At 41.3% G+C, this 22,287-nt stretch overlaps 1 protein-coding gene across 3 annotated transcripts in view; it reads right to left on the reverse strand.

The window, feature by feature from the left end:
* The window catches only part of LOC117370699 (inositol 1,4,5-trisphosphate receptor type 1), a 177,087-nt gene that overhangs the window by 43,248 nt on the left and 111,552 nt on the right, over positions 1 to 22,287 (reverse strand). For all 3 annotated transcript variants that reach the window (XM_055222037.1, XM_055222035.1, XM_055222036.1), the window contains 8 exons: positions 11,632 to 11,815; positions 10,879 to 11,132; positions 9,863 to 10,063; positions 9,313 to 9,423; positions 8,545 to 8,640; positions 8,311 to 8,454; positions 7,600 to 7,707; positions 2,243 to 2,435 (listed from right to left, as the gene is read on the reverse strand). In XM_055222037.1, coding sequence (XP_055078012.1) covers positions 2,243 to 2,435; positions 7,600 to 7,707; positions 8,311 to 8,454; positions 8,545 to 8,640; positions 9,313 to 9,423; positions 9,863 to 10,063; positions 10,879 to 11,132; positions 11,632 to 11,815 — 1,291 coding nt within the window. The remainder of the gene's footprint in view (positions 1 to 2,242; positions 2,436 to 7,599; positions 7,708 to 8,310; positions 8,455 to 8,544; positions 8,641 to 9,312; positions 9,424 to 9,862; positions 10,064 to 10,878; positions 11,133 to 11,631; positions 11,816 to 22,287) is intronic.

Here is a 22,287-nt window from a genome sequence, read left to right on the forward strand (position 1 = left end):
GACCCGGGGTCGATGGAGCTGGAAGTGCGCCCATGATCACTTCCTGTTTGGAACACGGCGGCTAGCAGGTTAGCTATGTCCATTTATATAAATAGTCTATGACCCTGTACCAGAAAAGTTACAAAGTATTGATTAGCGATACTTTTGACAATGCTTATGTGTAATGCTGTATCGTGTAACATTCAGACAATGCAGCACCATCTCCTAAGAGACGAGCACTCTACCCAAAAAGTTTCAGAGTGCAGCTTTAACATGTGCTGTGTTCTGGGTGACCTCTGCTCTTCATGAACCCGGCGGAGGCAGCTGCAGGGACTTTTGTGTGAGTATTGTTGAGTGGGTTAAGGAGTGTGGAAAGTCCCAGTCTGAAATAGTACTGTGGAAATGCGAATGCGATGAGACAGAGCCGCTTTGTTTGGCTGCTTCACGGAGAAAAGAGCCGTTCCAAAACACAAATGTTCAATGGAAGCAAGGAAAAATCCGGAAAATTCATTCTGATTGCATAAGTGTTGGTATTTCCGATTCAGTTCCGAGGAAAACCAGATGAAACCAGATTTTTGTAACTTTGTGTTGAGAAAATGCTTCAATAGCAAACAGATAAAGGTGTTGGTAAATATTACTAAGGACACAAAGGAATAGGCTTGATACCGATTCTGATACCACGCTGATAATAAAAACACTCTTTTTTTAAACAATAGAATGTGATTTTCCACATTAATGGTAGTACTTTGTGTTCTATTCCCATGTGTCTTATATCTGTGTAATCCCTCAGTGTCCAGTAGGTTCATAGTGATCCATGGTGTAAACTAGTCTATGTGTCTTATACTTGTGAAAGATACAGCTCAAGAACATACTTAAGCTATTCAGGAAAGGTTCACTTCTGTCCTGTGAATCTGACTTTTTTTAGTATTGATACTTGTGAAAAATTATCTATCTAGTTTTGATACTAGTTTCAGTATTGGTTAGTATCTGATTTTTGAGACATTTAACAACCCTAACAGCCCCATTACCAGAGTCAAACTACACTCAGAGGTGTTATTTTCAGATGATGATTTCCAGCGCACTAGGTAACTTTTCTGGTAGCGGGTTCACCATTTTCTTGTCTCCACGGAGATGTTACTACTCTACTAATATGGTATTAAACGTATCTTCATGGAGATGGGCAGATGTTGCCACAGGGTCATGCTACAGGTCATGATACAGGTCATGCTACAGGTACAATCTATGGAGAGGCAAGCCTGCTCACAGTAAGAATGCATGTTTTTTAAAATTTCTTCTAACAACAAAAACACACAATCATGCTATACAAATAAACTTGCCTTTTCATATAAGTGAGCTAATTTTAAGTTAAGTTCCATAGCAGTTGGATATGTTTGAAAACATATGCTAATGCTAATAAATGGATTTGTTGGTGCCACAATTGCAATTTAATAATCTGGTAACTTTTATACACACACCAGCCATCCATCCATTTTCCTCCGCTTTATCCAGGGCCGGGTCGCGGAGGCAGCAGTTTGAGCATGAGACCCACACTTCCTCCTGCTCTTCCAGGAGGATCCCGAGGTGTGCCCAGGCCAGCCGAGAGACATAGTCCCTCCGGCGTGTCCTGGGTCTTCCCCGGGGCCTCTTCCCGGTGGGATGTGCCCAGAACACCTGTCCAGCAGGCATCCGGAACAGGTGCTCAAGCCACTTCAGCTGGCTCCTCTCGATGTGGAGGAGAAGCAGCTCTACGCCGAGTTCCTCCCGTGTGACTGAGCCCCTCACCCTATCTCTAAGGGAGCGACCAGCCACCCTGCGGAGGAAACTTATTTCGACCGCTTGTATCCGCGATCTTGTTCTTTCGGTCATTACCCAAAGCTCATGACATAGGTAACCATAGACACACATATGCACCTGTTTATAATGTTTTACATGGACTTATATACTTATTTTTTCATTATTTTTTGTTCGGATTGTATTTTAAACAGGAAGCCCATGAAAAACAGAGTCTGGGTGCTCTCATTGGGTATAAATTATTTTATTATTGTATCCACTGTGAAGCGACTTTGAGTGTCCTGAAAAGCGCTATATAAATAAAATGTATTATTATTATTATTATTATTATAAATAAAGATAAAGAGATTTATGTATATCTATTTTGATGAATTTTTATCTTTTTTGTTTTCTAATATACAGTAGCAAGAGTTACATGAGTATATCTCCAAATGTAAACGTCTGAATGAGTGATGGAGTCTGGATCTTGTACCTCTGAGTTTCTTCTGCCAGTTCATCTCATTGTACAGATCCTCGGCTCTCAGGAAGAAGTCGTTGATCTTGCTTCCCTGCTCGTCCCTCTCTGTGGTGTAATAGACTCGCAGTTTGGACTCGGACGTCAGGAACTCACAGATGTTTGGGACTGGGAACACTATCTCCTCCATGGTACGGTCCTGACGCACAATCTGGACACAAAGAGGTCAAGAAAGTTACAGAATGATGCTTTACTTGTTTGTTCTGAGACTTGGAGGCCATTGGTATAGATTTGCAAACACAATCACTGTTTGTCAGCCCTAAGGCAGCTCTGGCTACAAATGAAGCCCCAGCACTTTTTTTTTTTAGAAAAATTACAATCTCTTAAAATTTTTTGAACTACTTTTGAACGACTTTTGAACTCAGACAGTATTGGGGTTTATTAAGTTTTTTTTTCCCAACCTCTTAAAAAAAAGAGAAAAAAAAAAGTTTAAAAAAAGGAGTAAATAGCATTGAACTTTTATCCTTGTTTCTTGTTTCCTTATTAAAAATGTGTTGATCTGCTATTGGGTCATAACAATCATGTTTCAATATGTATATATATTTTTTGTTGACTTTTACGTGAAGCCGTTTGCAAAGTCGTCTTAAATGTGCTGTAGAAATAAACTTGAACTGAAGTGAATCAAACAAGTAGTCCTGAGTCCAAATCTAAACCTGGACAGTATCAAGCCTAAAATTGGGCTAAAAGTGGTTTAAAATGAAACTGAACCAGGGATATGGCTGTTCTGAATAATAATGAACCAAAGGAAGGAAAAGAACATGTAAAGATTTCAGTGGTGGAAGAATGACACAGTTTTGTTACTATTACTAAAAGTACAGATACCGGAGCAAAAATTCTCAAGTCAAAATAAAAGTATCACATAAAAAAAATCTACTTATCTACTTAAGTAAATGTATTTAAGTACCTGTTTAAAAGTAATTTAAAAAGTAAAAAGTATTTTGAGCAAATTTTGAGTTGTAATGAAACTTCAAATGTGGTGAATTTGATAAAGATTTGAGCTGGATTTTGTTGAACAGAAACTATATATATATATGTATATATATATATATATATATATATATATATATATATATATATATATATATATATATATATATGTATATATATATATATATATATATATATATATATATATATATATATATATATATATATATATATATATATATATATATATATATTTATTTATTTATTTATTTTCTAGCCATTTTTATTTTTATATTTTTATTTGCTCAAATTATGAAGTTGATTCAAATAAACCCTCAGACTTTCCAGCAAGTCTCAAACATTAATAAAAAATACTTTTCAGTCCTGTTCAAAAATTTAGTGGAGTAAAAACTACAGATCCTGCTCTCAAATGTAGTGAAGTAAAAGTAAAAAATATGCACTTTAAAATGTACTTAAGTAAAGTACATATACCTACATTTTTTACTTAAGTACAGTACTTAACTACTTTTACTTTGTAACATTCCACCACTAAAAGATGTATTAATAGAATAGATAAATGAAACAAATACTCAGATGATCCCTCGTACCACCGTTTGAGAAACACTGGCTAAGTTCACACGCACAACAACTAATTATTATCTGACTACTGGACCTTGAAGATTATGTAAATGTCATATAAACCAGAAAATTTGAATGGTAGAGGGTAAAATTTTTATATAGTGCTTTTCCACCGTCAAATCACTCAAAGGAACTCGCACATTCACACACCAGTGCATGCAGACACTGGGGGCGAGGCGGGTTAAGTGTCTTGCCCAAGGACACAACGAGGTGGAACGAAATGTGGCAAATGCTCTACCAACTAAGCTACTATCCTCCCATATAGGTTTGTGAATAGAATAGATAAGGTAGATAAGGTAAAGAATTGCTCAAAGTGCAGAGGAGCTTGGGTACTACTACACTGAGAAACACAAGTTCACACCAAAATCTAATTATTATCTGAGTAATGAACCTGAACATTTGAGCGGTGAGTAACGAGATGGACCATGATCGGAAAGTAGTCTTTATTTAGTTTTTCCTCTTTACATGTCAGTTTAATCATCGTTTTCACACATGTTGGAGTGTGAACATGACCACAGCCACTGATCTAAAGAACTGATGGTTCAGACTGAACTGGCAACCTTCTAGCAAGTGGTTGAGTAGATGTCTGTGTAATCCCTCAGTTATCCAGCTCTGATCCATCGGAACAAGTTAAATCTGTTAACTGGACAAAAAGTTGTAGGAGTGAAGATGTTTGGCTGCTCATCAAAGCTGCTTCTTCGGTTCTGGTCAGATTAGTGGTGGACACTGCCTTATATCTGTTTGAAGGGAGGAGCTAACTACACTGAAACTGGCAACAGATATTGTTTACAGTTTCAGCCTTAATGGGCCTACTGGCTAGGTGCCTTATAGTCCGGAAAATACGGTAATAATAATAGATTTTATTCATAAACACTGTACAGAACAAGTTAAAACATTAAACATACATTTTGATTTGTGGTTTAAAGAGAGAGAAGGAGACTTGGTTTACTTTAGATACTTACTTTTACATTTTTTATATCAATGTGGAATATGGACAACCTGACAGTTTTCCAACAGTTACAAACATGGTATTATTAACAGGTTCTATATTATGCAAAACTGACTCTTGTGAGCTTTATGTCATGTTATGTTGGGGGCGACAGTGGCTCAGTGGTTAGAGTGTTGGTCCCCCAACCCGAAGGTTGGAGGATCAAGAGAGTCCTGAGTCCAAATCTAAACCTGGACAGTATCAAGCCTAAAATTGGGCTAAAAGTGGTTTAAAATGAAACTGAACCAGGGATATGGCTGTTCTGAATAATAATGAACCAAAGGAAGGAAAAGAACATGTAAAGATTTCAGTGGTGGAAGAATGACACAGTTTTGTTACTATTACTAAAAGTACAGATACCGGAGCAAAAATTCTCAAGTCAAAATAAAAGTATCACATAAAAAAAATCTACTTATCTACTTAAGTAAATGTATTTAAGTACCTGTTTAAAAGTAATTTAAAAAGTAAAAAGTATTTTGAGCAAATTTTGAGTTGTAATGAAACTTCAAATGTGGTGAATTTGATAAAGATTTGAGCTGGATTTTGTTGAACAGAAACTATATATATATATATATATATATATATATATATATATTTATTTATTTATTTATTTATTTATTTTCTAGCCATTTTTATTTTTATATTTTTATTTGCTCAAATTATGAAGTTGATTCAAATAAACCCTCAGACTTTCCAGCAAGTCTCAAACATTAATAAAAAATACTTTTCAGTCCTGTTCAAAAATTTAGTGGAGTAAAAACTACAGATCCTGCTCTCAAATGTAGTGAAGTAAAAGTAAAAAGTATGCACTTTAAAATGTACTTAAGTAAAGTACATATACCTACATTTTTTACTTAAGTACAGTACTTAACTACTTTTACTTTGTAACATTCCACCACTAAAAGATGTATTAATAGAATAGATAAATGAAACAAATACTCAGATGATCCCTCGTACCACCGTTTGAGAAACACTGGCTAAGTTCACACGCACAACAACTAATTATTATCTGACTACTGGACCTTGAAGATTATGTAAATGTCATATAAACCAGAAAATTTGAATGGTAGAGGGTAAAATTTTTATATAGTGCTTTTCCACCGTCAAATCACTCAAAGGAACTCGCACATTCACACACCAGTGCATGCAGACACTGGGGGCGAGGCGGGTTAAGTGTCTTGCCCAAGGACACAACGAGGTGGAACGAAATGTGGCAAATGCTCTACCAACTAAGCTACTATCCTCCCATATAGGTTTGTGAATAGAATAGATAAGGTAGATAAGGTAAAGAATTGCTCAAAGTGCAGAGGAGCTTGGGTACTACTACACTGAGAAACACAAGTTCACACCAAAATCTAATTATTATCTGAGTAATGAACCTGAACATTTGAGCGGTGAGTAACGAGATGGACCATGATCGGAAAGTAGTCTTTATTTAGTTTTTCCTCTTTACATGTCAGTTTAATCATCGTTTTCACACATGTTGGAGTGTGAACATGACCACAGCCACTGATCTAAAGAACTGATGGTTCAGACTGAACTGGCAACCTTCTAGCAAGTGGTTGAGTAGATGTCTGTGTAATCCCTCAGTTATCCAGCTCTGATCCATCGGAACAAGTTAAATCTGTTAACTGGACAAAAAGTTGTAGGAGTGAAGATGTTTGGCTGCTCATCAAAGCTGCTTCTTCAGTTCTGGTCAGATTAGTGGTGGACACTGCCTTATATCTGTTTGAAGGGAGGAGCTAACTACACTGAAACTGGCAACAGATATTGTTTACAGTTTCAGCCTTAATGGGCCTACTGGCTAGCTCTATTATTCTCTTTGTTTTGTTTTTTTGCTTTGGGTCTGAGGATGGCGTTACTGTATTTTCCAGACTATAAGTTTTTCATAGTTTGCCCAGGGGTGCGACTTATACTCAGATGTGACTTATATGACAAATCATTAAAATAATATAATTTCACATCTTTGTTATTGTCACACTGACAACTGCACGAGGGGACTCTAGAGTTGTGTACCAGTATGACAGCCACACAGAAGCGGCTCTTCATCTACCTCCAGAGTTGGCGGAGTTGTTCAGAAGCGACACCGAGGATGAAAAGATCGAGAGTAAACTTGTTAGCTTGTTTTTTATGCTTTATGCAACTTGTACGCTGGAGCAACTCATAGGAAAATACGGTATATATGGGGGACAGTTCATATCTAAGGCCTCCATGGAGCTAGCCAGTAGGCCCATTAAGGCTGAAACTGTAAACAATAGCTGTTTTATTTTTCATTTCATTTTATTTCATTTATTTATTTCGAGCACATGTATCGGTACACTTAAAGCAAGCACATTTCACCAATTTGTTCGCATTTAAGCTCGAAAAGGAGTAGGAAGAAAAAAATGTATTAAAGAAGAAGCGGCTTGGATGAGCAGCCAAACATCTTCACTCCTACAACTTTTTGTCCAGTTGACAGATTTTACTTTGCCCTTTACGCCTTCTGACAAGTGGTTGAACTTTTGTACTGAGTGAACCATTGCCGCCCCATAATGCAACTGTGTAACTCAGATGACTCAGTTAAGCATTGTACATCACTAACAGTACAGGACCGTTTTATTGTTATCCACTCATTCATTCATTCTATATGGAACATTTAAAGATATAACTGACAGGTCTTTGAATGTAAACACAAGGACATGCAGACATTGCACAGTACTTTTTTTGTATTGTAACATGCATACTAAGTGTATTTCTTCATGTACATTTGTAATATTCTGACCTCGATCTGCGCTGTGTGTTTGGCATAGAACTCCAAAGCTTCGTCTCCGTCTCCGCTGGCTGCCCCCGGCCTCAGCATCACGGACAGCTCCTTATTGTGACGCGCCAACTGGAACAAGGACAAAAGTACATGGAGTTTAGTTTGTGTTTTATGATATAACTCGATATGACACATTGTGAAGAGCTGTATGTTAGAAATATGTAATGGTGAATCACTGAGTGAGTCACTTTAAGAGGTACATGCAGGAAATTATATGGCCTGGGCTTCAGAGAAATGAAAACTTGGGACGAGGGTTGGCACCAGAGATATTTATTTGGAGGAGCTAAGGGGGGCTCACTTAAAAAGTTCATTTATAGCCTTTTAACAATGGAGCGTACTCCCCCCACCCCCTACCATGTTTGCTTCACTGTTTTAACAAGTTGAAATGTCGTTATCCCCTGTAGTGATTTATAAAACCTAATTCGGAACTCTTTTTTTTAAATTATACTCTTATTTTGAAGGCTCTGTGGTTGCCATTTGAACATTTTTAAATGAAATTGGATGTAGTATGAAAGTTGGGGAAACAATCTTTGGGAGAGCTATGGGGGAGCAATGGCCATTTTAAGCAAAGTTAGTGGTAATCAAATACAACTCAAAGTAAATTAATGAAGAAAGAACACCATTATAACAAAACAAAACAATATTTTTCTTTGCTTTATGCTAACGGCTAACCTGGTGAGCTAAAATGTATATGTTGTGTCCAACGTTTCGGGGCGAAGCGGCATCGTGTTCTTCTTCATCACCGTTATCATCGTCTTGTCCCGCATCTTCGAACTCTACCTCCCCCTGCAGGTAGGCCTTCTTAATCACCTCCACCTGAACATACATGATAAGAAGCAAAAAGATTAAAAGCAAAGTATGCAAAATATACAGGTAAATATACAGATTAAATTTCACTTTGTTTACCAGCTCCTTGGGTCTCATGTTGTACAGTATCCTCTCGGCATTCTCACTGTCATGGCGACTTTCCATGATGGCAAGTAACAGTTTGGAGGCATTGTTCTAGAAAGAAATTAGAAAAATGTAAAAATGTTAGCTGTGCATTTTAATTGCCAGTGATGCAACATGCTGCTAGAAAGACCCAATGACAAACACAATATGCCCATGTAACTGAACTGAAAGCTTGCACCGCGGTTATCACTGTGACAATAACGAAGAAGTGAAATTATATATTTTAATCATTTCACATAGGAGTCGCTTATAAGTATAAGTCGCACCCCTGGACAAACTATGAAAAAAGTGTGCCTTATAGTCCGGAAAATACGGTAATAATAATAGATTTTATTCATAAACACTGTACAGAACAAGTTAAAACATTAAACATACATTTTGATTTGTGGTTTAAAGAGAGAGAAGGAGACTTGGTTTACTTTAGATACTTACTTTTACATTTTTGATATCAATGTGGAATATGGACATGACAGTTTTCCAATAGTTACAAACATGGTATTATTAACAGGTTCTATATTATGCAAAACTGACTCTTGTGAGCTTTATGTCATGTTATGTTGGGGGCGACAGTGGCTCAGTGGTTAGAGTGTTGGTCCCCCAACCTGAAGGTTGGAGGATAAAGTCCCGCTCGGACCAAATAATAAGTAATATGGGCCCTTTAAAGAAAACGTACAGTCACTGGCAGAACAGCAGATAAACTGTTTTTTCCAACCTTCCACTCACCTTGAGCTCCAGCACCAGATCCATGCGTTTCTTCCCCAGAGGGTTGATGTCGTTCAGGATCAGAGCGATGATGATGTCAATGCCATTGGACTCGTGTGTGGCGATGCAGTTCTGATCAAATACACAAAGAATTACAACATTAGAAACATGACAATCTTGTATTTCAACCATAGTCTGTATAAAGAAGTGGACTAAATGAGTGTGACGTCACCCACAGGGTTAGACTCCAGTCAAATGAAGCTCATCGAGGCTAACAGTTATAGCGGCCAATTTGGAGATGAGTTCTATATTTGGAATTCCAGTCGCGAGTATTGTAGCAACCAAAGATTTTGCCTATTGCGGGTTATGTTTGGAACGTAACCTCTGCAATAAACGAGGGAACACTGTACACAGTTTATGAAGTCGATTTGTTGTTAATATTAGGAAGGGTCAAAATTTGTGAGTTTTCTGTTTGGATATTTCATTCAAAAACCTCACTCCTTATATGAGACTTTGGTTATGATCTCTATAAAGATGCTATTTTTGACATGAACAGTGTTGTGAGTGGGACCTGGTTTTCATGGCAGGGTCCCTGGCAGTACTCAGTCAGGCTCTCCAGAGTTTGGTTGATCAGAGCCACATTCTTCTCGTTGATGTAAAGTCCAAGCAAACCCAGGCCTCCAGTGGTGCTTCCACAGATACAGTCCAGAAACTGTAGCGTCTCACACACCAGGTTATAGTTGTTCTTGTTGTTCTGACAACGGAGGAAGTTCTGAGGAAAAAAAAAATCTGAACTCAAAGATAGTAATGGGACAATGAACAATAATATAGTTTATCGTGATAAAAAATGGTCGACAGTAATCATTTGTAGGACATTTTATATAATCGAGAAAATCGCCAACAAAGGGGGCCAATGTGAGGCTTCTTGCCCCGGGCCCCAAAATTTTTGTTGACAGTCTTGCTCATCCAGAATTTTCTCCACCAAATCATAGTTGTTTTCACTGATAACAAAGGGATACTATAACAGTTGCTTAAACATAGATCCTACTCGTAATATTATCATTTATTATAAAACAAAATTATAATTAAATTATAATTATTCATACCAAGAACATTTTGTAAACTGTCAGCAACTTTAATAATTAGCATGATATTATTGTTAATTGCAATTATTTTGGCCATGATACAAAATATCAATATTGTCTTTGCTCTTGTACTTTCTGTTGCAACCTTAAAATTTCCCATTCCTCCCTTTGTGGAAGAAGTAAAGGTTCCCATATCTCTTACCAAAAAAAAAAGCTATTCAAAAAGTAACTTCTCTGCTGGAGGGTCAGCCACCACATTATCACCTTTGCCTGGAATATTCCATAGTATGGCATTGAACAGCTTTACCTTCACTGACGCCACTTGGCCAAGATACAGGTCAGATCTGAGGAGGCACAACCTTGCCAACAGTAAGGATGCATCTTTTTCAAGGTCAACATCTCCATGGAGACAAGGAGGTGGCAGAGTCTTCACCAGAAAAGTTCCATAGTGTGCTTTAAACTCCTCCTAATAGTAAATACAATAAACATGCATGTTTCTGACCTGCAGATCCCTGTTGTGGTTCTCGCAGAGCAGTTGGAGGAAGCGCAGGATTGGCTGCATGATGATGATGACGAAGCTCATTTCTCCGTCGTCCTGGCCCTTGTCACCGGAGGAGGGGTGCCCCTCCGCAGAGCTGAAGTGGTCCTCGGGGTCAGCGTCACGGCGATAAGAGTTAAATGCTTTCTTTGTGGCAGATGACGCCTCCAACAGCTGCTCCTTCACATCCTCTGTCATCACCACGGCAGAGTCTCGAGCTGCAGAGAAACATGAGAAATTAAAGCCCCATCATGTAACTTTTCAGCCCAAATATAGACTAAAATTAAAGCATGCTTTTTTGTTGTTTTGGATGTTCATATTGCACTGAAAAACAACATCAAAAAACATGCATCCTTATAGCGAGCAGGCTTGCATCTCCATAAACCTGACTCATCCTGCTTGTTTCCATGGAAATGTTGTTCCCTTTGCTACATTATTCCACAGAATGGCTTAAAACATATCTATCTCCAAGGAAAATGTTCTGAAGTATAGTTTGAACCTTCCTAATTTTAATCATGTAGGTGATAAGCCACCTCCAGAATTTTCCATGGTGTTGCTTTAAAGTTTGGCCATTTATGAAGACTAGGCCATATATCATAATAAAACCCACAGCGTTCAATCTCCAGCCAAATGAAGCTAATCGAGGCTAGCAGTTACCGCTTAAACCCCGCATATTGTGAACAGAAAGTGAAAATTGTATCATATTTAGGATCTGACCTTTCCTTCTGGCTGGAGCTTCCTTGTCTCCTCCTTCCTCGTCTCGTTTCCTGTTTCCTAGGTCACTGGTGTTGACCGTTACCGTGGCTTTGATTTCCAGTTGGGCCAGTTTCATCCGGTCGTAGAAAACTCGGAAAAACTTCTCTGACTTTTTATCTTCGGTCAAACGGCAGAAGAAAGAACGCTGCAAAGACAAAAAGTATTTAGAGTAAAGCTGAATCAGGATAAAGGGATGGGACCTGATCTTGTTCACAAGATCTCGTGAGACAAGATCTCGTGAGACACAAGGACACAAACACAGCATTCATCTAAGGGAGCTGGAATTGCACCACCAACCTTTGGGTCAATGGATCTGACCACTCAACCAATTTTTTTTTTTTTTTAATGTCAAGAGGAGGATTCAAACTGCCAACCTTTGGATCAGTGAACAAACACTCCACTGACTGAGCCACTGTCGCCCACAGGTAGGTTCCATAGTGACCCATGTGTGTACACTAGTCTGTGTCTTATACTTGTGAAGGATACAGCTCAACATCATTCTAAAGATATTCAGGAAAGGTTCGTTTTTGTCCTGTGAATGTGACTTTTTTAGTTTTAGTATCGAGTAGTATCTAATACCTTTGACAATCCTTTATATTGCAGAAACATGTCCCTACACCCGCCGTCTATAGGCCCCAGCAGCAGTCCTCCTCCTTACATGTTACATAAGCTGTTTGGCTGGGAGCGCAGGGTCACATGGTGCAATCTCGCCGTTTAAAATGGGGTCACGGAGAAATTGGAACACTTTGCGATACCTCCATACGCCATGTCCCAAGTACGCGAGCTGTTGTTATGATTATGTAAGTTGTGCTAACGACCGCAGCCTATGGAACAGCCTCGCACGGACCCAGCCACCCAGCCCGGGGCGAGGAAGGGTGAAAACTGCCCTAGTTACACATATACAGAGGAGACGAGGGAGAGGGAACAACATGCGGCTTAGGAAAAAGGTGCTAGGAGGCAAAGCAAGGAGCAAGGAAGCGAAAAAAAAGGAGAGAGTGTTATCAGCCAGTATCTAGGCCAATTCATTACATAACCTTCTGTCTTTTCAGGTTAGGAAACTGGGCTAGTGGAGGAAACGGTAGCAGTCAGAAGGCCACGCAGACAAGACGGGCTTTGTTGTTGATTAGAGAGAAAAAAAATAGAAAATAAAAAAGTGCAAAGTATGTGGACAATGACATAACAGTGTGTCCAAACCATAGACTGTAAATATAAATTGACATAGCTAACCTGCTAGCGGCCATGTTCCAAAGAGAAAGTGAGCATGGGTGCGCTTCCAGCTCCATCAACTCTGGCTCCAATTCACTTTCTATGTAAAAACAATGTCCCCTCTCTCTGTAACAGCTGCTGTCAGACTAGTCATTTTGGTCTTAAAATGTTCGTATTAACCCGCTCTACGTGATCTTGGGGTTTTTATTTCATTCTTGTGTCCATAAATCAAGATATGAACGTCGGAATTCCAAACATAGAACACGGCCCCAAATTTCCCCTATACCTGCTGGTCTCGATGAGCTTCATTTGACTAGAACCGAACGCTGTCGGTGACGTCACACTCCCTTAGTCCACTTTTTTATACAGTGTGTGTGAATGGTACTTGGACTCTTCTGTATTTCATTTCTGCTCTGTTTATTTTCCCAGCACATGGTTTTGTGTTAGGCTCCGTTAAGATTATTATTTCAGTAATCGGTTAATCTAATAAATGTGATTATGGTCAGAGCCTTCATCAAGTGACAGAGACATAACAGTTCAAACTATTGACCCAAACCCAGACATCTGTATCGTTGATCTGATCATTTCTTCCGTCAAAGACATTTCTTCCAGACTCTGAAACAAAAAGTCTTTGAGATCAAGTAAATCAGAAATTTGAACTTTGCGCCTTTGGAACAATGACACAACTGTGTTTGTGATGTTTGGGTTTAAATACTGCACACTCCACCACAGCGAGACAGCCCTCCTGCACGTACGCTCTCTGAACATGATACTGCAGGGTATGTGAGGGAGGAGAGGGAGGAGAGGGGGAGAGGAGAGAGGGACGCTCTCTGAACATGATACTGCAGGGTATGTGAGGGAGGAGAGGGAGGAGAGGGGGAGAGGAGAGGGAGAGAGGAAAGGGGGGAAAACTCTGATCACGGTACTGCAGGGTGTATGAGGAAGGGGAGAGAGGAGAGAGGAGAGGGGGACACGCTCTGAACACGATACTGCAGGGTGTATGGGGGGGGAGAGGGGGAGAGGAGGGGGGGCACTCTGAACACGATACTGCAGGGTATATGAGGGGGAAAAGGGGGGGACAGGAGAGAGAGAGGAGAAGGGGACGCTCTCTGAGCACGATACTGCAGGGGCATGTGAGGGAGGAGAGGGGAGGGGTATATGAGGGGGTGAGAGGGGAAGGAGAAAGGAGAGAGGAGAGAGGAATAGAGAGGGACACACCCTGAACACAACACTACAAGGGTAGGGCAGGCTGGGAGAGAGTATACGAGGAGAGGGGGAGAGAGGGAGAGCAGAAGGGCAAAAGAGAGAGGAGGCGAAAGGGCAGAGAGGAGGGAGGAGAGGAAGGAGGAAGAGAGAAGGTGAGAAGAGACGGGGGAGAGGGAGGAAAGGGGGAAGAGATGAGAGAGAGGGGAGGAATGCACTCTGAACAAGATACTTCGGGGTCAGGGCAGGCTGGGTGAGGGTATATGGGGAGAGGGGAGGAGAGAGGAGAGGGGAGAATGGGAGGAGGAGAGGGGGAGGAGAGAGCGGGAGGAGAAAGGGGGAAGGGAGGAGAGGGAGAGTGGGAAATGAGGGTTAGGGACATTCTGGGCATGACCATGGTGCAATAAGCCTCTCAATGAACACGGTCAGTTTTTACAACTGCTTGACCCTGGGTTTGTCCTCATCCAGCCCTGGTCTGGTCCCAGTCTAGTCCTGGTCTAGTCCTAATTTAGCCCTGGTGTAACCCTGGTTTAGTCCCAGTTTTGTTGTGGTGTGTGTACGTGCGTATATGTATGTGTGTGTAAACGTGTCTGTGTATATGTGTGTGTACGTGTACAGTGTGAGCAGCTGGCCCTGGTCCTGTGGGAGGAGTCATAGTACCTGATCGCACCAGGACCAGTCTGTGCACATAACTCCAGCACAGAGCTATTACTGGGGTCACTATAAACAACAGCTGCATCACACTTCTCTATGAGCATTAAAGGTTCACTCTGTAACTTTTCGGGTAGCCGCTAGCGGTTTGTCTTCAGATATGTAGTTGCTTGGCCTGGAAATTAAACCTATCTTTTATTTATTCAATTACAGCTGTTTTTATTGACTTGAAAAACATGTATTCTTACTTTCCTGCTAGCACAAGGTACCACCAGGCCAATTACAGGTCAGATCTGTGGAGAGGCGACCTTGCTCTCAGTAAAAATCCATGTTTGTCAAGTTGTTTTTATTTTATTTGGAAATAGTGATGTGCCTCTGTATCTTTCACAAGTATAAGACACATAGACTATGAACCTACTGGACACTATGAACCTTTTACCCACAAACTGCTGCTTAACCGATGTAAATGATAATAAACATTTAGCACAAGTCCTGTCCCACCAAACAAAACTAGAAAAAGATGAAAAGCCAAAAAAAAAAAAAAAAAAAAAAAAAAAAAAAAAAAAAAAAGATGAAAAGCCGTCGTGTGAACTTTGACCTGAGCAGCTCTAACACTGCAGCGAGTGAGGACATGTTTTCTGTACGAAGTTTCAGGGTGAAGTAAAGAGGTCTAGAATGGGAGCGCAATCAGAACGAACCCTCCTCCCCCTCCTCAACCCCCTCTTCCTCTTCTCCTCCCCTTCCTCCTCCTGTCCCCCTCCTCAACCTCCTCCTCTTCCTCTCCTCGCCGTCTCCTCTTCCTCTTCCCTCTCTCTCCTCCTACTCTCCCCTTCCTTTCCTCACCCCTCCTCTTCCTCTCCTCTCGCCCCTCTTCCTCCTCTCTCCTCCTCCTCCCTTCTCTCCTCTTCTCCCTCCTCCTCCTTCTTTCTCTCCCTCCTCCTCTCCTCTCCTCCTCCTCCCCCCTTCTCTCCCTCCTTCTTTCTTCTTCTCCCCCCCTCTTCCTCTCTCTCTAGCGTTTCCTCTCCCCCTCTCCCCCTCCTCTTCTCCCTCTCCTCCCCCCTCCTCTCTCTCTCCTCCTCCCACCTCTTCTCCCCCTCTTCCTCCTCTCTTCAGAGCATTACATAACAGCGCAGACACAGAGTACAGTACAGAGTAGCTCCGCCTACCTCCTGACCGACAGCAGAACTGCACAGAAAAAAGTAGGTCAGTCGTCTCGGGCGCTGCACATGTCGATTTAGAAACACACCCACGGCTGAGAAAAGGCTCGCAAACCGCGCCCCGACAAATACTGCACACTGTCATTATGTAAGAGGCAATAGACGGGGATGATAAGAGAGAAAGAGCACTGTTACTTCAAACGAATACTACTCAAGTACAAAGTAATGGTCCAAGTAAGAGTAATTGTAATCTGATTTATAATTTACAGTTAATGTCCTTGGAAGGGCAAAAGAAACACAATGTTTTTTCATCGTATTTGAGCAAAACGTGTCCTCCCCCAGCACAAATCTATGGTATAAGCAGCTCTTCAGGTCAAAATAAGTCCACTGCGCGCTGCCTGCATGAAATTATCAAGCGTTTTATAGTGTCAGATAATCAGGAAGTGTGCTGTTAGCATGGTAGTTCTTGTTAGCTTTAGCTCACAGCAAAACTCAACAGTAGCTCGGTCGGTAAAGTGTTTTGAGTGACTTAAAGTGCTATACAAAAATGTGACCATGATCAACTATATATAATGCCACTGTTTTTAGTGACATTTGAACAGTTTTAAAGCCGTTCTGGAGACTGGTGTTTGTGACTTAGCCTGGGATATAAACACTGTGATATCTGCGTCAGATTACCGAATTGTTAATCTCTATTTGTTGTTTTTGTCCCTATTCAAATAATCAAAAACAAAATAAAAACATCCATAATGGGACAAGACTAATGTGACTTTATTACATAGAGGAAATACTCTGGTACGGCGTCGTTAACAGAGTCTGTAAATGTCTTGGGTGAGGATCAGGTGTAACGTGAATTGGGTTGTGAAATTAACCGCCAAAGAACAGAACAGATTACACTGCAGTTTCTATTCTACATATTTTTTCACTCGGGTCAGACTGATAAGTGTGTCACTCTCAATCGAGCTCTACAGTTATAAACCAGGAACGGTGCGCAGTGAAAGTTGTAAAAGGTGGAACATCATGACGAATACTTGAATCTGAGTTGTTGAAGCTTCACAACAGCGGAACTAGACAAAGTTGAGAGATAAACACTGACATCTTCCTCTCTACAAAGCACCGCAATGTTTGTTTTGGTTCATTTGGGCGCTTCATCTTTGCTCCCCTGCAAACCTCAACACTCAAATGGGAAAATGGAGTTCACGAACTTATAAATATCAAGAGAATTCATCTGGCTGTACAAGGTTATTTTTATAGATCATAAAACAATGCATCTGATATTTTATTGTTACATAAAAACACGTGTGCATTGTTTAAATTCCCTTTCTCTTTGTTTGAATGCTGCTGGACCAGGAGCATTCAGTTATGTGGAAATATTCCAAGTATCGAGCAGAAGCAGAGCAGTGATGTAATGTTTTACGCACAGCGGTGGTCAAGGAAAAAAAAAGGATTAATATAAAAGACCAAACCAGAGCGGACTCAGTGGATCTCCCCTTTGGAGTCGTGTAAACAGCAAAGACTGTCTGTATCCATGACAACGGCTGGAAGGAACGAGGGAGGAGGGAGGAGGGTTGGTGGCGGCCATTAGTGAAAAACAAGGTCAAAGCGTTTCCCTCTCTCCCCTCCCCTCCTCTTGGCACCGATAAAGCTATGTTATGTAAGAGCTATTTATGCGCGTGCTGCTAGCTAGATTTCCCTCTCTCCTCTCGACTGCGCTAGATAGCTACAGGCTCGACCGCGTGCAGAGTGGAAATGCATGTGGCCCGATGCTGAAATGCTTTTGTGCACGTGGAGTTAGCAAAAACAAGTTAGCATTAGCAGTTAGCATTGTTTGGTTTCATAGTGATCGATATAGAAATGGCTTAAACGGCTTAAACACATGCAAAAAACGAACCTGCAAGATTTGTTTTTTGCACTTTTTGAATGTTAACACAGGGCTCATTCATAATTTCCTGAATATCCATCCATCCATTTTCTTCCGCTTATCCGGGGCCGGGTCGTGGGGGCAGCAGTCTAAGCAGGGACTCCCAAACTTCCCTCACCCCGGACACGTCCTCCAGCTCCTCCAGTGGGACCCCAAGGCGTTCCCAGGCCAGCCGAGAGACATAGTCCCTCCAGCGTGTCCTGGGTCTTCCCCGGGGCCTCCTCCCGGTGGCACATGCCCAGAACACCTCCCTAGGGAGGCGTCCAGGAGGCATCCTGAGCAGATGCCCAAGCCACCTCAGCTGGTTCCTCTCAACGTGTAGGAGCAGCGGCTCTACTCCGAGCTCCTCCCGTGTGACCGAGCTCCTCACCCTATCCCTAAGGGTGCGCCCGGCCACTCTGCGGAGGAAGCCCATTTCAGCCGCTTGTATCCGCGACCTTGTCCTTTCGGTCATTACCCAGAGCTCATGACCATAGGTGAGGGTAGGAACGTAGATTGACCGGTAAATCGAGAGCTTCGCCTTCCGGCTCAGCTCCTTCTTTACTACAACGGACCGATACAGCGACCGCATCACTGCAGACGCTGCACCGATCCGCCTGTCAATCTCCCGCTCCATCCTTCCCTCACTCGTGAACAAGCCCCCGAGATACTTGAACTCCTCCACTTGGGGCAGAGACTCACCACCCACCCGGAGAGAGCAAACCACCTTTTTCCGGTCGAGAACCATGGCCTCTTGAATATAAACAACATCATCTTTTAATAATTTTCATTTAAGCATAAAAAAACAAAACACTTATCATTTTTGCCGTTTAATCTCTTGCTCATAATTCATTTCTATATAAAGACGTGCACATCGTGCACACAGCCAAAATGTTACTTCAAAAAAATGTTACTCAAGTACAAAGTAGTGGTCCAAGAAATTACAAGAAATTAGTAAGAGTTAAAAAGTATTTGGGAAAAGTACTGCTCAAGTAAAAGTAACTTAAAACAGTATAAATCAGTAACATCTGATTTATAATGTGAAGTGAATGTAACTAGAACAAAACATTATATAACACAAAATCTGGTATTTATAAACTATTTATTTTTTTCCTCTCTCTCTCTCCTCCTCCCCCCCCTCTCTTCACTCCTCTCCTCTATCCCACTCACCTCCTCCCTCTCCTCTTCCTACTTTTCCTCTCCCCCTCTCCTTTCTCCTCCTCTTCTCCACCTGTATCCCTCTCCTCCTCCCTCTATCCCCCTCTCTTCTCCTCTCCCTCTCCCCCTCCTGTCACCCTCTCTTCTTTTCTTCTTCTGTCCTCCTCCTTCTATCCTCTATAACTCACTATTTAACTATTCATATATATATATATATATATATATATATATATATATATATATATATATATATATATATATATATATATATATATATATATATATATATATATATATATATATATATATATATATATATATATATATATATATATATATTATGTTCATATTAAATCACATCTGAAGGAGCTGCAAAACACAAAAAAGTTCAAATCATTTCATACTGTTGACATAAAATTCCAGTCACTTTAGACCCACACTGGAACAAGAGAAAGAGGAACCACAACTCCAATAAGAGTACTGTTACTTCAATACAAATATGACTCAAGTAGGAGTAAAAGTACGCTGCTAGAAACATACAGCTTCTTTAAAACATTACTCAAGTAAATGTCACTGAGTACTCCTCAAGTCTGCAGAGCAATACCACAATGCAACAGTAGCATAAGAACGAGTCAGACCACATTACTTCTTCTACTACAACAGTATTCAGAGGCGTTACTGCATTACTGTAGTATTATGCAACAGCTGCCCTTTGCTATGTAGGTCAAGTGTGAGTACTTTAGTGTCATATGAGATACATAACAGGTGCTGCGTAGCATGTGGTAACACCGACCCAAAGTCACCTGCAGCGTAAATACTGGGACTGCTGGGAATGCTGGGAATGCTGGGAATACTGGGAATACTGGAGAGGTCTCAAAGCTACAAGCACATGCCATACAATGGTCATGGTGACTTTTTTATATCGCACTTTTCCACCTTCAAGGCTCAAAACGCTTTACATCAAGGAACCACTCACCCATTCACACACACATTCATACACCAGTGTACACAGACAGCTGGAATCAAACCTCCAACCTCATTGTTAACGTTACTACTTCCTGTCCATGTTTGTGTCTCAAGGCTAACGCTAATGCTAATTTTGAGGCATAATAAAACAAAACAACACAAACTGAAGTATTTTACATATGAAAATAATTGTGTAGTCTTTATTTTAATGGGTTGTTTATTTTATGTTTTCTGATTTTAATAAAATTGACTATTAGTTTTGAGACACAGTGAGCTAGCTAGCGTGCTGCTTACATAACATAAGGTTAAACGTGTAATGTAAACGGTTTATGTAACACGTTTTAAAGTCTGAATCTTTGGACTTTATCTGCTCATATTTGTCACTGGGTTTGTTTTTACTGTACAGAAAAAGTCTGCCTAAGTCCGCCTCCCTCCACCTCCCTCCACCTCCCCCCACCTCCCCCCACCTCCCCTCCCCACTGCCCCAGATCCAGACGCCCAGCCTGACCCAGTTTGAGCCGGTTACAGAGACAGACAGGGAAGGAGAGAAGGAGGGAGGGGAGAGCAAGAGGAAGGAGGGAGGAGAGGACTAGAGAGAGAGAAAGAGAGAGAGAAGGCAAAAGAGAGGGACAGTGAGAGATGAGAGGAGAGGAAGAGAAAAGACAGAAGAGAGGGAAGTAGAAAAGGGGATAAAGAGAAGAACACAAGAAGGAGGTGGAGGAGGAGAGAGGGGGGTGAGGAGGGAAGAACTGAGAAAGTGGAGGGAGAGGGTGGTGTAGAGAAGAGAATAGAGAGAGGGAGAAAAAGAGAGAGATGTGAGACAGAGAGAAGGTGATAGACAGAAGGAGGGAGAGGTAGAGAGAGTCTGTCTGTGCTGTGCGGGCTGAGACATTCCTCATTGTTCATTCACCCGGGCACTTATGTAACAGACTGAGGTCACGTGACTCTGGCTCTGCTGCTGATGCTAATGCTGCTAATGCTACTGCTGCTAATGCTACTGCTGCTAATGCTACTGCTGCTAATGCTACTGCTGCTAATGCTACTGCTAATGGTGCTACTGCTGATGCCGTGGGAAGAGCCTCACTCACAAATCTGATTATGCAAGGCTCTGTACTTACACAACACTGGGGAGGAGAGGGGGAGAGGAGGAGTGAAGGGAGAGACAGGGTTAAGAGGAGTGCAGGGAGAGAGCGGTAAAAAGAGGAGGAGAGGGGGAGGAGAGTGAAGAGACGTGGGAGAGAGAGGAGTAAAAGAAAAGGAGGAGACGAGAAGAGGGGGAGAAGGGAGGAGGAGAGAGCAGTAAAAAGAGGAGAAGAGGGGGGTGACAGGGGGAGGAAAGGGGGAGAGGAGTGAAGAGAGTGGGAGAGAGAGGAGTAAGAGATGAGGAGGAGAGGGAGAGGGGGAGAGAAGAAGACAGGATGAAAGGGGAGAGAAAGTGTCAGGGGCAGAGTGGACAAACAGGAGTCAGGTGTAGAAGCCAAAAGAGACAAGTTGACAGGAGGAGAGGAGCAGAGGAAGGGAGAGAGGGACAGGAGAATGAGAGATTGAGGAGGAGACAAGAAAAATAACCCTCAAGAGCAGAGGAGAGAGGTAGACGGACAGGTGTGAATGAGAATCTCACATCGGTTCAGACTAAAATCATAAACTTTCTCCCTGGTCATTTCAATTTGCTGCACTAAAGTTATTCTAATAATGAAACAACAGACAGGGCCACCTCTTTTTGTCCAATCAGATACACTGTTTCCTAAGAATCATGGGAAATAACTGCCTGACACTATCCCAGACACTTAATTATCCGTCATGGTGCATTTATAAGAGGGACAAAGTGAGTAGCAGGTAGAGATGTGAGAACTGTAAGGAAACAACTGCGTGACACTATTCCAGACATCTGTTTCTGTGTCATGGGGAGATGTCACAGTAGATAGGACTAAAAGGTCAATCTAAAACAGGTTCCTGGCTCATGGTTTGAAATCTGGCACAGATATGATTACACTGTAGAATCTGACTTTATACTGTCAAAATGCAAATGTTATAACCATTTTTTTAAAGGTCCTATATTTCACAAAATTGACTCTTTTGAGCTTTAAGTCGTGTTATAATATGGTTATCTCATCAAAAACAGACCTGGAGTTGTGTTTTGTTTCATTCACACATGTTTGAGTAACACTTTATTATTAGTCTGTCTACATCTCCAAAGCTCAAAATGCTCTTTTCCACTTTGTGATGTCATGAAGTGGTAGTTTTCAAGTTAACAGCTCCTTTTACCTTTAGTTCAGTAGAGATTGGTAATTCCAGGACTAAAATCATCCAAATGATTCTAGTGAAGGTGTGTGGAGTTTAAAGAAAGAGTAGAGCATTTCCTGTATTACCACATGA

This window comes from Periophthalmus magnuspinnatus, chromosome 5 (assembly GCF_009829125.3).
Source record: "Periophthalmus magnuspinnatus isolate fPerMag1 chromosome 5, fPerMag1.2.pri, whole genome shotgun sequence".
Classification (NCBI taxonomy): Eukaryota; Metazoa; Chordata; class Actinopteri; order Gobiiformes; family Gobiidae; genus Periophthalmus; species Periophthalmus magnuspinnatus.